At 37.9% G+C, this 18,764-nt stretch overlaps 1 protein-coding gene across 1 annotated transcript in view; it reads left to right on the forward strand.

Annotated features, from left to right (window-relative positions):
- LOC122886633 (extended synaptotagmin-2-A-like) overlaps positions 1-18,764 on the forward strand; it is a 62,915-nt gene that overhangs the window by 32,793 nt on the left and 11,358 nt on the right. The window contains 7 exon segments of the mRNA XM_044219056.1: positions 4,607-4,662; positions 9,396-9,516; positions 10,251-10,427; positions 11,326-11,408; positions 12,391-12,439; positions 13,397-13,486; positions 13,663-13,758. Of these exon segments, the coding sequence (XP_044074991.1) occupies positions 4,607-4,662; positions 9,396-9,516; positions 10,251-10,427; positions 11,326-11,408; positions 12,391-12,439; positions 13,397-13,486; positions 13,663-13,758 (672 nt within the window).

Raw genomic sequence — 18,764 nt, forward strand, 5'->3', positions numbered from 1 at the left:
ACATCTGCTGCAGGAACACTGCAGGCTGAGACTGGTTCACAGTATGAAACAGATATTTCTGCTTCTCAGTTCTGATTGACTTGTTTACTCTCTGAAAATCAAATCGGCCTGATTATCGGGACAAAGCGTCTCTGTGTCTCAGCGTGTCTCACTCAGGCCTGGTAGCTGCGGCTTGCTTGCCACACCTCAGCTCCATCCAGACTGCACCCTATTTTGAAAATTTTTGATTTTTTTGCCCCCATGCTCTGACAAAAGATGGTAGCAACCAGTAAACCCAAACTCCAGGCTTCTTTATGGACACTATGTGCGTGTTTTTCCACAGTCTGTGCTACTACAACTGCTGCTGCTACAACGCTAGAAGAGCTGTAGCTGACCTGCTTCTTATACTCCTACTACTACCAGGATTCATTTTGATTCTGCAACTACCATGAGTACTGTTAGTACTGCTTTTGCTTCTGTTACAATCACTTAACCACCTCAGCGACTACTGATACTACTAGCTTTGTTGCTACTAATGCTAATGCAACTGCCATCACTGCTGCTTCAACTCCCACTTCTAGGTTTGGGCAGTGTGATGATATTATCTGTTTCACAAGGGCTCGCAACACTGTAGAATGCTCCCTTTCAAAAACAGTACAAAGAGTACAGCGTTTTTGAGCCCAGGTTGGCTCTTCATCCGGTACAGAAGCAGTGCTTTACACACCAATATGATGATATGCTACGAGGAATTTTGCTATACTGTTTATACCAAAGAAGCTTTCCCCATGATCTCTTTTCATAATAGGTCATTGTGGGTTATGTTGTTAATCAGCGAACAGGGCTTTTTTGGGTTTTTTTTTTTTTGTGATCTTGGATTCACAGAATGCTTTGCATCAATCAGATGAAATCCTGCAATTTGTCAAGTATTTAATTCACTGCATTAGACAAAAATCAAAGTAGTATTAAATGCAATAAACTGTTCAAATAAATAGCAGTGGAATGCATTTCATTGCATTAAGAATAAATTATATTACTGTTGAATGTAATGTACTGTTTAATACTACTATGCATTATATTAGAAGAATGTCTTAACATGTGTAGGACTGCAACAAATAATTATTTTCATTGTGGATTAATCATTTTATAGTCTACACAACATTAGAAAACAGTATTTCACAGAAAACTGTTTTCTACAGCCCATAGTGACGTCATCAGATGTCTTGTTTTGTCTAAACAACAGTCCAAAAATATTCAAGACAAAGATAAGCAACAAATTCTCACATTTGAGAAGCTGGAAACATCAAATGTTTGGCATTTTTGCTTGAACAGTAACCTCAACGATTTATCTATTATCAAAATAATTGCTGATTAATTTGCTATCGATAAACTAATCGATCGACTAATCATTGCAGCCCTTAACATGCGTAAACAAATACTTATTTTTAATTACAATTTGCCTGGACAAAGGAGTTTTGTAAAATGCAAAAAAAAAAAAAATCTATTATTATTACAGCGCGATTCAAGTGAAAGTCAGCTTATTGCCCAGTTGTACCTTGATAGAAGAATTTACCATCATTTATCACCATCCATTGCTACTACTAGAATTACTAGTACTACTAGAACTGTCGGCACCACTTTCATGGACACCCCTGTCCACATACTTTGGTGTACTTTTGGTCTGTTATTCATGATCTGTGCTAGGCTGTTATAGCAACATATTAATGGTCATGGGTTTGCAAATCACATATGAGTGTAAGGTTTGTGTGTCCACATACTTTTGGCCTTATTTTGTACTAACACTGCCACTGCAGCTATTCCTACTATTATTATTACTCCGTCACCGCTGCTACTAAATGGACTACTGCGATTACTTCATGAAGGTATAGAAGTACTATATAAATGCTACTATACTGCAACTACTACTGTTACTACTGTAATCACTGCTGCCTGTACTACAATGCAGCTGTTAGTACCAGTGTTAGCTGGTATGGCAGCAGCAGAGACCATGATATTCAGTAGATATCAGGGTGTGTCAGGTATGTGTGCAGTGATTCAGCCCTGCTTATTACTGCAGTGACTGTTGGAGCTTTCAGTCTGACAAACCCTTTGATATAATGTTTAGAATGTGACTTCTCCTCATAAAGTATATAAGCCTCATAACTGGGTTAGAAAACCAGGTTAAGCTCCCATTGTGAATATGAGAATCCAGGTTAACATGCGTGGCGGTTTCCTTTTATGAAATCTGTAACTGAATGTAGGGAACATGTTACTGCCTGCATCATCTGTGCACACTCAGATTTCCATTTTGAGAATCTTGTAATGCCAACAAATACATAGTGGAGTGCAGCACCTCCTATAAGGATTATCATTGCATCTCTTCATGCTGTTTAGTCTGTTCTGTCTATAGGTCAATATTAACAGCTCATCTTGAATAATTGAAGTGGTGAAAGCATTGTAGTGGTGAATTCAAGGGGTCTGTCTTTTAAAGACACCATCATAATTCATTATTGTTATGGGATTGTGGTAATTCTTTCTGAAAGCCTGTTTTTGTTTTCTTTTTAGGGGTTATGGACTCATTGTTGCAATGAGAGTTTATTGTTTGGTGAGAGTATATAGTCATGTGCACTAACATCACACACAGCCCACACATATTAGGACAGTCACTTTTTTTCCAAAAATCAAATTCAAATGGAGGAGAGCTGTAAGTAATTCTTTCAAATTAATTCAAAGCAAACCCACGTAACCTAATCTTGGAAGAACTGACGTCATTCCAGTCATTCTCTGTGCCTCCACTGCCTCATTTGAGTGACAAGCTGACGGATGACTCCTCAGATTTGTTGCTGTTGTATTTTACAACGTCGGCAAACAGCCTTAACTTTAGCCACAATTTTGCCATCTATAGTGAAGATAGTAAAAAAGCTTCCACACATTACTTCTCAGATTGTTCTGCATGCTAGTTCCTCCATTATGTCGTAATGAAGAGAACAACAGACCTTTATTTACTGAGAGGGGAACAAGGCATTCATTAGATTAGAGTGCATTTTATGAACCCTCCATCACTAGAGCTTGTACATTGTGAATTTTGAATTTGGACAGATAAATACAGATGGAATATATTTATTTTTCAACCCCTAAATGTCTAGATTTTTTTAAACTCTCAAATATCAGCATCGGACTCAAAAAGCTTTGAGTAAGGCTATAATTGTAGCTCAGGTGGGAGAGCGGGTTGTCGATCCCTGGCTCCTCCTGTCTACATGTCCCAGTGTCCTTGAGGAAGACACTGAACCTCAAATTGCTCCCAATGTGTGTATATGCAGGGACATTTTGGATTAAAGCATCTGGCAAATGAATGTAAAAAAAAATGTAAAAAAACAAAACAACAGCCCATAACACACTGACCACTACCTTATTTGTGTTTTTTAGTTGTGATATACTGTCTAGAGTGCAAACCAGTAGTGTCTTTTTTACAAGCTTTTTTTCCCCTTACGAAGTGATTCAGTTACTGAAAAATCCATCTCAGACAAATTCTTTCCTTTTCATTTAAAGTAATATTAGGAGATCTTTTTTACTGCAGTAATGGCTCTGCAAAAAATGGCTGTCGCTTGTTTTTCATTAACTGTGGATCTCTTTGCATAATGTTTCATCAGTGGTTCAATATTCCCCTTCTTTTGTGTCTTAGTGTGACTTCACTTCTGATCTACTGTAGCATCTAACAGCTGTTTATTTGTTAATGTAATGTCATTTATAAAGACAGTGAGATGCAGTCCCTTACCAAATACTTCCTGTCTGTATGAAGGCTAACTCAATCTGCCCCGCTGTATTGATCATCGGGTCGATTGAAATAGAGCTGGGCTCCTCAGCTCCTGCTGTCGCTGCTCTGCTGACTCGTGACGCCGTCAGTGAGGAGCTGATAATGTGTAGAAGAAGAGCTCGGTGCTGGGAGAACTCCGAGAGCATTTTGGTTTCACAGAGATTGTTTCATACCAAAACTTTTCATTCAAAATTTATTTTGAATGTTTCTGCAGTAGTTGGAAATCATTAATTTGATTATATGAAGGAAAATTGCAGAGATATAATTTATTCCTCAAATCATGTTTATGGTTGGACTGATTCAGGCTTTTGAATCATATTGATCAGATTAGATTAATTGCCAATATTTAGTTCCAACATTCAGTTTATAATTTTGACTGTTTTAATGCCAGAACACTAAAACAAGTTTTCCTTGTTAGCCATTTATTATAAATATTATAAAACCTAAGCTGCTGTCAGGGAGAAATGTCCATCATTTAACAGGTAGTAAAAGTTAAAATTCTTCCTGCAAATCTTCAAATTGCAAACTTAAGAGATTGTTATATTTCTGACAAAACTTGGGACACCGCTAAAAACTGTTGGAGAATTTCTGTATCTCTTTCTGGGTTAAGTGCAGCTGATTGTCTCCTTAAAAGCTGAACAAAAGTCTTAAGGCAGCTCTGAACTTGAGTGTGTGCTTTTTATTAACAGGAGTAGTTTGTCAGAGTAGGGATCATGTTTTACCTCCAAGCAACAAATTATTTATCTTTTGCTTTGTCTTTTTTCTCTCATATTTTATTAAAATCTAAATCATATTTCTTCTCTCTCTCTTCTTCAGTTGCTGGACATCAACTGGACAGGACTCACAAACATGCTGGACATTCCCGGTGTCAAGTAAGTAACTGCATGCAATGCGGTGTGAGTGTGTTAAAGTTTTATGACTGTGTGTGCGTGTATTTTGTGTTTCTATCTTTAAATAGTGTATTTGCGTGCCTGTGTGTCATTTGTTAGTCTGTGCATCCATTGATTTTAATTAGAATTAATCAGTTTACTATGTTGTTAAGAGCCGAGCAGCCACATCCTGAACGCACACACACAGATTCTTTTGATAATCATGGCCAGGTGGCTTCACACAGTTCCTCAGGGACCTAGCTGGCTATTAGAGAGCAGCTGTGTGTGTGTGTGTGTGTGTGTGTGTGTGTGTGTGTGTGTGTGTGTTTGTGTGTGTGTGTGTGTAATAGAGACATGATGTCATAACTGTGTCTATTTTGTTTCCATGTGGACGTGCTCTCATGCACTGTGTACATCCTATGTTTGGATCACAGTGTGCTGTATGTAACACACATAATGTATACACACACACACGCACGCATACAAACACACAAGTTTAAGCTGTTACCTTTGGTACCTTTGACCTCAGAGGTCACTGTTTCGTTCATTATTTCCTACATAATGAACACATAATGAGCAGCACATTTTAGATCAGTTATCATTTTGCATCATTATTCAGATTAATGCTGTGTGATCTTTTATTTCCTTATCTGTCATCTGGCATTGCATTGTGGGACTATTTCAACCTCATACCAGACTGGATGGAAATAGTATTATGGTTCATAGTTCATGTGATCAGGCTCTAACTGAAACCTACAGTACTTTCCAATGCAAATGTTGGGAACATTATGAGGCCACTGAAATGAGTTTAGAGCAGATGACATACAGTGAGACTGCATAGTGCCATTCAGCATGAAAACATGTTTTATAGTTTCTCTCTGTGACTCACGCCTTTGAACACCTTATTATATTACATTCTTCTTAAACCACAAGTATCTAATATAAAATACCTCTACTGAATCTAAGTTGCTGTCAAGTTGTTTTTTGTTTTGTTTAACCAAAAAAAAATCCGAGAGTTACCTTCCTTGTGTTTGCCATTGAATGTGGTTTGAGTTTGTCTGTTGAGCTCATGGAAATGTTAAAGGTGCCTTGAAGGAGTTTTATGTTTACATTCAGTGTTACTCACCAAAACACCTTTCTGCAGCCCAACATGCATCTCTTCATAGACTGCCTTTTAAAAACGGGATGAGAAACCTTAAATCACTCACAAGGTCACATATTACCCTTTGTTTTGTGAAATATAAACCCATGAATATTTCTTAGTTGTAAAAAATTCTCAAATCGTAGAAATGAATACGCATGTGTAGTGGACCACGCAACTTGGAAGCAAACCGGTAAGAGGAAGAAGCTTTTTTAGAGTATGATTAGGTGAGTGAACAGGCGCCATCTTGAAACACATTATCTAGTTCTCTTTATACATCCATGGTTGGGCTTTTTTGAACTGCCTGGTTCTTTTTCTGTTTAATCCAAAATATAAGCCAAAATATAAAACATAACACAGTCTGTGCAGCAGGTATTTTTCATGCACATTTGCACATGTTTGACTTCTGCATAAAAAGTAGAAATGCCAGAGATGTAATAAAAAGCTGAAATATTGCAAAAAAAGTGCTTACCCATGGCTGAGGTGGAAAAGTATGCAAATCCAAAAAGAGACATTGACGTTGTACTTGCTTCTTCTTCTTCTACTGTAGACAAAACTGTCGCTTAATGTTATCGGCCTCCGCTCCACCAGAAAGCCCAAAATATAAATCATCACAATAGTGGGGGTGTCACGGGTTTAAGTAACTTTAATGTCTTTAACTTTGTTACTGGTGTGCCATTAATTATGTAACCTTGCCATGTTCACAAGAATATATTTGCATAATTGTACAGTAGTTGATGGAAATACACACTGATTTGCACATTGTTTTTTTTAGAAAAATTCAGATATTTTTGCTCAACACTGCAACATTTTAATAGAGAGATAACTAAAGAGTCTTTAAAGCAGCAAACTGGAAAGCTTTTACAAATTACTGTTGTATTTCAGCGAACAGGTAATAGAGAAAAGCAATTTTTTTTAGTCCTTGTGAGAAAATATCACATCCGATTACTCCAAACCCTTAACAGCAGGAAAACTAAAAACATGCCGAGCACATCCTTCCAGCTCGGTATAATGACAAAATGAAGCCGGTGCTTTGAAGAGGCATTCCCAGTAGACACACAGCCAGAGCGGTCTATCAGGCTCTCAGGCTCTGCTGCTGAAACCATTACATTAACCACCGGATCACAGAATGGATTATGACCTTTATTTTTCCCCACTAAGTGTTGGTATTTATAGTAACGTGATTATGAAAGAAGAGCTGCTGCAGACAGAGATGTGATGTTGGGTGGATTTGGTAGAGAAGCTTTTCCAGACATGATTTCTTTTAGTTCAGCATCAACCTCGAGGGAGTCACAGCAACGACAAACTTTAGATTTAACAGAAAAATACACACTGACAAAGACACTACATCACTACAACAGCGGTGACAGATGTAGTGTCTTTGTAATTTACTTGTCAAGTGCACTGCATATTAGATGGATTTGTAGCATACTGTTATGGTTCCATTGTGAGAGTTTTTGAGGCCTCTATTTTGAGGCTGAAGTGAAACCAGAACCCTGGGTCCTGTTCAAGAATTAAGAAACCCTCATTTAAATTCCCATTAACATTTGGGATATTTGTAAAGTACAAACAAAAACAGCCCTAAAAATGTAACCATACACATTGTGTTGTGCAGTTCACTCCAACAGAGGCTAGCCCAGAGGTGGCATCTGTGAGGCTAGCACATGCTTTGAGCTAAATGCTAACGTCACCATGCTAACATGCTCACAATAACATTGCTAACATTCTGATGTTGAACAGGTATAATGTTTACCATGTTCACCGTCTGAGTTTAGAGTGCTAACATTTGCTAATTAGCACTTAACACAAAGTGCAGCTGGTGTGGCAGGTTTTAGTTTTTGCAGGTATTTGGTCATAAACCAAAGTATTAGAAAACCTAAAATGTGACCTGATGATGGCACTAGATGGATAGTGAAGGGATCACCAAAGTTATTACAGTTCATCCTGAGGTGAACATGAATATCTGTACAAAATTTCATGGCACTTGGTCCAATAGTTGTTGAGGCATTTTACTCACAACTACAAATGTGAAGCTCATGGTGGCACCAGAGAAAAGGTCAGGGGATCATCAAAGTCATTATGACACATCCTCCAGGGACCATGAATGCCTGTACAAATGTCATGGCAATCCACTGAATAGCAGCTGAGATATTTCAGTCTGGACCAAAGTGGTGGACCAACAGGCGACACAACCTCCATAGAGCCATGCAGCTAGCATGGCTAATAACAAGAGGTAGTTAAACCTGACGTTGCAACATTTATTTTTAAAATCTGATCCAGATTTTTGTAAAAAAAAAAAATGTGTTTGTTATAAAAATGGAGAGAGAAAAAACAAGCCCAGATTATACATGCAACGAGAACAACAAAGCCTGAAACAAAGCTGATGGTGGTAAACGCCCCGTCCTGCAGAGTACTGTTACCACACTGCTAACTGCTTTGTCACTCCTCCATATTGACCTGTTGCTGTTTCCTGTTGGTTTACTGTTTGTTTTCAGCAGAAAAACTCGCTGCGGTTTTCAAAAGACTCCGCCCTGTGAAATGTAACTTTCCTTGTTCGACGGGTTTGTAGGAAAACACCAGAGTGTGTGTGTGTGTGTGTGTCTGCTGTGAAGGCATGCCTTCGCCCCACCCTCCTCACTCTCTTCCTGTGTGTTAGTGTAAGGTTACTCATTATTTCCTCAGTGATGATTTGCATTTTGCCCTGAAACAGCAGGAAAATCTGAGGTCACCCTCAACTGTGTGTGTGAGTGTGTGTGAGTGTGTGTGTGTGTGTGTGTGTGTGTGTGTGTGTGTGTAGTGTCTAACATTTATCTGGAGATAATTATGTGTTTAGTGAGTTAGAGACCAGGTTTAGCAGACCAGGAATCAGCAGTTCAACATTAAAATCAACTTAGCATTCACAAGAAATTCGAGTCTGAAAATGACCCAGGATCAACTCTTTCAGGGGTGATTTATTTCTGTTAGTAAAGCACTGCAGCTGTGTTTTAATGCAGGTTGCTGCTGCCCTCTAGAGGAAATGAGGCAAAGGAAGACAGTACTCACTCTCTCACTTACACACACATACCACACTACTGTCAACTTGTATAACACCCGCTGTGACTGCAGCCAGGGTTTAGTGTTGTCTTAATATACATGCTGGTTGTTTCCTGTCAGGAAGCCGCAGCACTCATCTTTCAACCTGTTAATCTTATATAAATAGTGTCTGGAACCAGAGAGGAGTATATTGTATGTGTGTGTGTGTGTGTGTGTGTATTTGGACATGTATGTTAGTTACAAGGCCGGTCTGTTAACATATAGACAGCTGCAGATGTTAACGCTTTCCTTCCTGCAGAACAAGAAAATACCTGCAGAATGACAAACAGGATGAGAGAGTAAACTGCTTCTCACACTTTGACCATTCAGAAAAATATTTTGTTCTATTCTTGTCATCTTCTCTGGCTTTTAATTTGTAGTAATTGCACCTTTTTACATTTTATATTGTTTTTGATGTTTTAAGGTTATTCTTTGTTATCCTTCCTCTCTCTCTTTCTACCCTCTTCCTCACCTTCTTCACCCCTCATCACTTTCCATCTCTTCCTCCATCCATCCCTCTCAGTGATTTGTGTGACAACATCATCCAGGACATCATCTACAGCTACCTGGTCCTGCCCAACCGCATCACCATCCCTCTGGTGGGAGAGGCCCAGCAGGCCCAGCTACGCTTCCCCATGCCTAAGGTAACATACACACACACACACACACACACACACACACACACAGTTGAACATTTACGGTTACAATAAGTCAGTCTGTTGATTGACAGAAAATTATTTGATTATTTGAAGGGTTTGGTCATCAAAAATACCAAACAGTCTCTGGTTCCAGCTTCTCAATTGTGATGATTTTCTGCTTTATATTCTTTTATCATTGTAAAGTGAATATGAATAATGAAAATAATCATCTGTTGCATTTCTAGTTATTGATAACAGTGTGGTTTTGTTATAGCACTGAAAAACACCAAATCCCAAAACTTTCCTTCCATCTTTCTGCTCCTCATAGTAAATCACTACAAAAATGTCCCTTGAAACAGAACCTACTAAGAGACTGTCACTGTCCATTTTAATGGTCCTAAATGTTTGTCAAGTTAATGTTCATTGCTTTGTATTTTATTTTACATCCTGCCCAAATTCAAATGAGCTTAAAGCTAATTCACATGCGGTTGTCTCTGATTATATATGGGGTCTGCTTGATAAACTCAACTGCTCTGATTATCACTGTAGGCGTCATTACACCAAAATCTTTTTTAGAGTAAGTTTTATGAGCAAGCAGGGAAACTGCTAACTTCTCTCAATCTATTTTTTTTTTTTTTTTTTTTACTTTTTCAAGTTGTACTTATTTATTCTGAAAAATCCTCACTTTTCCATGCACACAAAAATATAAAATGATTTCAGAGACTCTTCTGTCTCCTCAGGGCGTCCTGAGGATCCACTTCATCGAGGCCCAGGACCTGCTGGCTAAAGACAAGTTCCTAGGAGGGCTGATCAAAGGCAAGTCAGACCCGTACGGAGTCATCCAGGTCGGGACCCAGCTCTTCCAGTCCAAAGTCATCCACGACACTGTACACCCAAAATGGAACGAAGTGTACGAGGTGAGCGACACGGTCTGACAGCCAGCATCAATCTGAGCTAAAATTTAAAGTTATATATTTTATAATTGGATTTTTGGCCTCATGCATTAAAAAGATACATACAGCATACATGGATCTCATCAAAATAAAGACCCTTCCCTTCTGGTACATCTGTAGTAAAGTGGTAGCACTTTAAACAGCAGCCCAGCTTGCAAGGCTTCTAATGTTTCCTGCAGGCATCCAGTGATTTGTAATAATCACAAGATAGTAATCATAAACCTGTTCAAATTTCTGTCTATAACAGGCCTGGACATTTGTAATTGCCTTTCGATTCAGTTTGATTTTTAAACATTCATTTAAATTAGTTTTTCTTTCAAAAGTAAGCAACTTCAGTCTTAATAACCATGGTCTACACATAACATTTAAAGTTAATGTGCACATACTCACTAAGAAAAGGCACAAAGATTGATCTTGGGATTTTAAAGAATCTGAAAATCGGACCAAGTTCTAGAAAAATTCCTACAGACCGAATATAATAGTATTTGTGTCAGTTCATGAGGCTTTTTCAGGATGCATTTTAGATTTTTACATTTTTGTCAGAAACTAAATTTTATATGCAAACTGTAATTGCATATAGAGTGCAATGACACAATTGGATGCAAATTCTTCCTGGGTGGCCCAAGTTGAAGGAAAAACTCCTTTATTCCAAGGCTTTATGACTCCAATTCATGAAGGTGTAAAGACAAGAAAAAAAGGAGAGCTGTCTGAAGGAAAATAGCAGACAGACTGGGAGTTCCTGGTTAGTTCAGTGTTCAGTCTGAACACTCCTTGAGAGTGTTTTCATGCACCAGCAGTGACTGTCCAGTCCTATGTTCAGTGTGTATGAAGGTCGTATTAATGTTGTTATTTGTATTTTCAGGCCTTCATCTACGATCACTCAGGACTGAATCTGGAGATTGAGCTGTTTGATGAAGACACTGATAAAGACGACTTCCTGGGAAGGTACAGTTATTAAAACAGCAAAGCTACCACCTGTTATAACTTCGCCTACTCCTCTACCTCTGTTTCGTTCTCTTGACCTTTGTTAAACTCAAAACAAACACACAAACACTACATTTCTGTCTCTTATAACTTATGGTGTCTAAATATTTAGCATGAGTTAAGGCTCTTTTTATGGACAATTAAGGCCAAAAATTGTCATGGATTTTGTGTTTTTCACAGATGTTCTCAGCGCGTATGACTAGTTCTGAAACGATTGCTCGAATAATCGATTACTTGTCAACAGTCATTTTGATAATTGAGCAATCGTTCCAGTCATGCATCCACCAAAAATGCAAATCATCCTCTTATCTTAGCTCCTAAAATGTGAAGATTTGCCGCTTTTCTCTTTTACATTATTATGAAGTGAATATCTTTGTGTTTTGGACTGTTGGTCGGACAAAACGAGACATCTGAGACGTTACCATGGTGATTTTTTACTTACTTAATTATTGTTTGTAGTGACCCACTTAAATAAAATATAGTGCTTAACATTAATTCAACATTTCAGATTCGATTTGTTGATAACACTACATACTACAATGTATACTGCAATAAGGATAGCTGCACACATAGATTTGGTAGTTTATGGATTAACTGAGTACTTTATGTATTCTGTATATTGTGTTTTTCATATTTTATACAAATCAGATTTGTCATAAAGAGTTTGCACTGCATGTAATAGGATTTCACACTCCATTTACCTGAAAGTAGTTTTTCATCAAAGGACCCTGAAAGCGATGGCTGGCTTTCACAGTGAATTCACAGTGGTGTTTAATGAGTGCAGCGTTGTGTGTCTGACTTTAACTTCCACCAGAGGCCCATTAACTCACCGCCGAGTTAGAAACAGTCTGCCGTGACACTGCAGCCAAACGCGGTGTGATGAGTCGGACTCGTTCAGAAGCCCTCAGTGAAAGTTTTGAATTGTTTGTGACTTGTTTTTCAGTCTGGTGATCGATGTGGCCGAGCTCCAGAAGGAACAGAAGGTCGATGAGGTAATCTGCATCTCTTCCTCTTGAGTGTCTTCAGCAGTCAGCTCTATTTCAGACTGAAAAGCAGTAGACGTTTTTTCATATAGCGAATTCTTTGGTCCCATGTACTGTGGTGTTTCTACAGTGCACTTACAAGAGGCCACCTGTCACTCACACCCTGAAAACTGATGATTTTTTGATTTTCTGTTGAAGTTAGATTTTTGTGTGTTATATTCTATTTCTCCCCCTTTTCAGTCATAATGGACAGACATATCACTGCTCACACTAACTACCCAGTTCTTCTTGCTTTAATTGTTGTTGGAGGGGATGAAAGAAAAGCAAACTTTATGTAACTTAAAATCCTTTAAATAATTCATAAATCAGTTCAATTGCATTTACTGTATATATACATGTCTTATTATTCTTCTTATTAATAGAAGGGAGAGATTTATACAGTTTAGACTTACAGATAAGAAATAAATATGAAATAAAATTATTAAGTAAATGGACAATAAATAGTATTTTGTGGTTCTCATTTTCGTAGTACAAAATAACATTCATGGCTTCTAATATTTGCTGTCATGTATGAACAATCTTTTTTTTTTTAAAGCTTTATTGCATCTTCATCTTTACAAAAATCCCTTTTGTTGTGTATGTCTACAAAGCAATTCCTGTGTGCCACAAAAAGCACAATATAAACTGGATATAAATCATTGCTGTGTTGTAACAATCAGTGATAAAGCGAAGCAAAACTAGTTATTTGTATCTGTGAAAATGTCATATTACTGAAGAACCCTGTTTGCGCTGGAGCCCAAACTCAGTTCAGAAGTATTCCTCTCCTTCACTTTACACACTGGGTTTGATTTATTTTCGTCTATGCATCTCTTTATTTATTAGGCAGAATTTGGTGCTATGGGGTGGAAATATGTCTGTAGAAACTATTGGCATTGATATTAACAAGGAATATTTCTTTGTCTTCAGTGGTTTGTAATGGACGGTGTGGCTACAGGGAAGCTGCACCTCAGACTGGAGTGGTTATCTCTGCTGCCCACACCTGAGAAGCTGGACCAGGTACAGCTGATTCAAATTATTAAACAAATCAAGCTATTTGGGGGAACTTGTGATGGACATTTAACCTCCAGCCTGCCTGAACCTGTAAACGTGTGCCATGTTCTTCCCACGAAGCCTCAGAGGATAAATTTTACCAAAAAACTGAACAGTTACTGCATCTTTTTTTGTCCTCACAGGCACTGACGAGCATCAGAGCTGATCGTGGACAAGCCAACGACGGCCTGTCGTCTGCGCTGCTTCTCGTCTTCCTGGATTCAGCCAGAAACTTGCCGGTAAGTCAGTCTGGTCGACTTAGGTATTTATTAAGCCCAGGTAAAGAAGAATGGTGATTTATAAATGGTTTTGTTAGGGAAAGCAGCTTGCCATAAAGACATGTGGAGGCTGATTTTTACGAGCTGCCCTGTTGATCATAAATCAGACATGCCAGTTTACATGTAGGGACAGAAACGTCTTAGCTACAGTGTTGAAACCCGGACACTTTTGTCTGTCATTCCTGCTATCAGATGTATAGCTAGTTACCGAAGCACATTTACGCCATGAAAAGAAGTTTGTTGCCTTCGTTGCTGTGTGGTTACTATGTTCATGCCGTTTTTTAAGGTTTTTCTGTGTATTTGACAGCATTTTTACCATTAAAGAATATTTCTTGATTTCCCACCTGTCTGGTGCTCCGGCTCGTTTAAAACAAACACTCGTGCATTCTTGGGAATTGATGAAGTGTATTTGACATCCAGTTTTTGCTTGTTGGTCCCAGTTCACACTGTGTGTTCACCTCACCCTCACTTATCATCTTTTCTGAACCTTTTTTCTGCTTTCTTCACTCTATCTCATCTTAAAGGTGCAGTAGAAAGAAGACTTTAACAAATTCTGTTGTAATAGTGCTCTTCTGGTCTCAAGTGTTGCACTTTAGCTTTTTTAAATTTCCAATTCAATCTATTAAATACACTAAAATTGTTATTTGCTTTAATGTAGGATCCCGTTCTTCTGTTTCTGAGAGTCGGGAAGATTTAACTGCTGACACAATTAGTTAATGTTACCATTAGTGCAGCAGTTGAATCAGTAAAGTATGTCTCAGTGTAAATGCAGACATAGAGTTTCATAGATATAATATGCTTATAGAATAAAAGACTATTCAAATTGATATTCATCCTGTCAATAAAACAATCCTTTAGATTGTAAAGCATTAGTGTCATGTTGATAGTGATACCTTTATATAATTATCATAAACAAATGAGACTTTTTTTCCCCGAGATAATTTGTTTCATGTTCGTGGTATTGTTAGTTATGTTCAATGCTAGTCTTTGACCACACCCTGGAAGAACCATGCATGTACATATTAAGAGACCTGAATACTGTGTTCCAAGTAGGACTGGGTATCAAACCTTAATACTTCTTGAGTACTGACAAACATGTGTCCATAGAGTACCGAAAGTTGGCTTTGAATTCTTGGTCATATGTTTAGGCTTGCTCTCTTATTCATTGATCAGATATTTCCTGATCTCCTGACCTTTCTAACTTTGCAATATGTTTTATTCCAATAAAATGAGAATAAGAATGAAAATTTGGTCCGACAAGACGACCAGAAGGTGTCAGCCCTACAAAAAAAGTACTGTTTTGATATCAGCTGTGGAAACTCAAGTAATGTATTGGCACCAATGTTGCAACATTTCTAACAAACCCAGCCCTAAATTTTACATTTTTGGGGGGGGTTTTTTGTTGCTCTGGGCACATGCACCAGAAAAGTTCTTCAGCTTTTATGTTTTTGTTCCATAGAGCATGAGCTGTAGAGTCTGGTTGAGCAGACCGACTCTGCACATGTGTGGATGGCACAGAAATAATATTCTGCCACAGTTTTTGAGGCTTGATCATTTTTATTGGAAAAAATAAGTCATTGTGGCTGCTACTGTATATATACATTTACTCAGCAGTGGTCTCATTTGTTTATGGTAACTGAACTGTTGGTAATAAGTGATCAGATTGTCGCAGCACCTTTTAGTAAAAGTCGAGTCTGTCTTTTCTCATACAGTATTTTCTAGTTTAAATAGCTTTATTTGTTAGCGTTTGAAGTCTGCAGTGCAGGCCTCTCCTTCCTCTTTTCAGCCTCCTCTTCTTCTCTGCTTCTTCTCTCCCCTCCCCACCTCCTCCCCCTCTGAAGAGCGTCTTCGAGGGGAACTTGGGCTCTGGCTACTTAAAAGAGAGGCGGGCGGCGGGCCTCGTGTTTTGCGAGAACACTGCCTCTCTCTATAGGACCTTATTTGTGAGTCCGCTGGCTGTTTTCTGCATCCTAGAGTAGTTTGGCCAGTGCCAAGGTGTGATTACCTCTGCGAGAGGTCATGTTCCTTTTTGTTATGTTTGTTTGTGTTTTAAAAAAGAAGATGTTTGAACTGTTGCTGCCTGATGAGCATGAATCCCTACCAGTGCATGAGTTGAATTCCTTAATATCATTATTTGTTATGAATGTTATTTGTCGGAGTTTGACTGATTACAAAGCTGAGGAACATGACAGAAAATTGTGACCAGAAAATGAGCAAACAACATTGAGGGTTTATGTTTTAGGACTATCAAAAGCATCCTTCCTCCTCTATTATGTTCCTTCATAAGGAGTTATTGATCTCACAGGATTGGTTGACACATTGTGCATTGTTTCCATTAATCCAGTTTCATCAGATGCGTTATTTTCTAGAAAGTGGAAACAATGGCTGTGTGTCCAATGAAATGAGTCTCGCCAGAGCTCATTCTTTGTATCTCATTTTCTCCTGAGAAAAAAAGTTGATGTTTTTCTGCCTCACTGCTGACAGATTACATTTTAGCAGAGCAATAGAGTTTCAAAAGGATAGAACAACCAGTACTGCTCTATTCTATTGTAAAGGTATAAGGGTAACTTTGTGTTGTGACGGCTTTTGTGTGCAACTGTTTTTTTATTTTATGGGGTGCCAGCCAGGAAACATCCTGACAGAAGTTGTCTAGTCACACGCACAAAACGTCAGCCAACACAAAGGATGTATGCCTTAAATGTCAATCAGCCTGCTCACATACAACCTTAATATAAAGTAAACATTTGTAGAAGAAAAAAAAAATCAACACAACTTTGCTTTTCAATAATTAGAAAATGTATTAACACAAGAACAGAGGCACTGCTTTCCCAATAAACAAAACAATATGTGAGTTGAGTTAATTTCTCAGTCCATAAGAAACACAAAATACGCAGTCCTCCTTGGAAAAGACGAAACAAAAATATATAGCTCGAAACAAAACCACCAGTCTCTCCCGTGTTGAACAAAAAACGTACTCACGGTGCTGAGCCAGGACAATGACGAACATCAGGGAATTAGTTTTAATTTTGTCACCCATATTTAATCCTGAGATCATAAATCCATGTGAGTTTCAGACATCCTTCTTATTTGAACTATTTTTCAGTTGTCAAAAACTGTTGATGAACATTTAAGTCCAATTAGTTGCTCAGAATATTTAGTCTTGTTTTAGTCATCAATATATTAGTTGAGAAAGAGTTTTCAAACATTTTAGTCTAGTTTTAATAAGAAATTTGACCGTTTAGTTAATCTCAAGCAAACTGATTCAATACGTTGTATCCATTTAAAAAAACGTAGAGAAAAAATTTGCCTTTTTATTCGTCAACAAAAATATTGAGACATCGTGCCCGTTTTTATTTCCACACTCAATTTTTGTCAACTGTTTTTTTGTCCACAATATTATAAAGAAATCTAGAGACAGTTTTTGTTTCGTAAATTCTGTTTCGTCTCTTAAACATCTCCTCTTCGTCATGTAAAAGAGGTTGTTGATGAATATTTGTCACAGTTTTAGTTCTCACCACCTTGAATCAACAGTTCACAAACATATTCAGAAAGTCCCAGATGCCCTAAACCAGTCCCGCCTCTCAGGCAGGTTAAAACAAGTCTTTGAGAATTGTTTGTACTACGTGTTGTAGTAGCAAATTAGTTTTATATGTAATTTATTTTGAGAGGAAGGAATGCATTTTGATCATTCTGAGACACTTAGAGCAAGGAGCATCAATTCTCTGTGGATCGCTTTCCCTCCATCCTTCCTGTATGAGCCCATTGTGTGTGAACAGGTTTTCCCATCAGTCTCCCCTGTGGCGGTTCCCCCCAACTCTGCCACGGGGGGGGCACATGGTTACCGCTCCATGAAAAACTGAAGCAAATTAGATTAACTTTAAAGGAATGCACAGACCTTTTGACAGGAAATGTCTTATCTGAGGTGAATGTTGGCTGACGTTAACACTTAAATAAGTAATGCAGTTCTGACTGTTTGCCAGTAGGTGTCACTGATGAGTTACTTGTCAACAAGTCTGTGTATTGCTCAACAATCTTACCTCTGATCCCATCACTGATCTGACATGAACTGGATTGAGTTTTCAGACCCATTTATCCATGTTAGATCAAAGCTGAACAGGAGCGAAGAGAGGATGAACATTAGCAGAACATTCAGTCATTGGTGCTCTACAATTTGAATGTGTCATTTTGCAGTTTTTGACAAACACTGTTAACGTTCAACCCTGAGGTCATTCTTCTCTTTTCGGTTTGACATTTATGATCACATCGTTCTGAGATACATTGACTTAGCATGCATACCTGCATTATGTGTCCCAGATGAAAACACGAGTGTGACCTCAGTATCAGATACTTTTGTTGCTGCCAAGTCTGTGATTCTATACAAAACACTCAGTTTTATCGCCGATTCAGTGTATTGTTAATGGAATATGTTGTACATGACCTTCTGCACGAGAAGGAGTTGGCTTTAATATCAATGGAATTCATACCAATATAAATATATAAATATCACCCAGTTATCACAGCTACATAAAACCATCTCAGCTTCTTCTCAGTCAGAATGATTCCTTCCCTCTGATCTTCATTTACTCTCTCCATTTCACTCAATGACTCCCTTCTAATGCTGTGGTATTTTGACTAGAGTCCAACCAATATTTTTTAGCTGACATTGGTTTATGGCAGATATTGGCATAAATATTGGCAGAGATCCAAAACAAATAGCATTTTATAAATGTTTTATATGCTGCAGATTTTTGTATATTCAGCCTTGTTTTTTTTAAATTAAAGCTGAATATATATTTGTTGTATTTGTATTTTAAATTATAGTTAATATTCATAATATTGTAATTACATTTCTAGTTTATTGTTCAACTGGAAAGAAACTCCTGCCTCAATATATACCATTGCCACAAATCTTTACAATTAACATTTGATAGATAATTGCCAAAAATGCTTATGGGTAAATAACAAAC

The sequence above is a fragment of the Siniperca chuatsi genome, linkage group LG13 (assembly GCF_020085105.1).
Source record: "Siniperca chuatsi isolate FFG_IHB_CAS linkage group LG13, ASM2008510v1, whole genome shotgun sequence".
Taxonomy (NCBI): Eukaryota; Metazoa; Chordata; class Actinopteri; order Centrarchiformes; family Sinipercidae; genus Siniperca; species Siniperca chuatsi.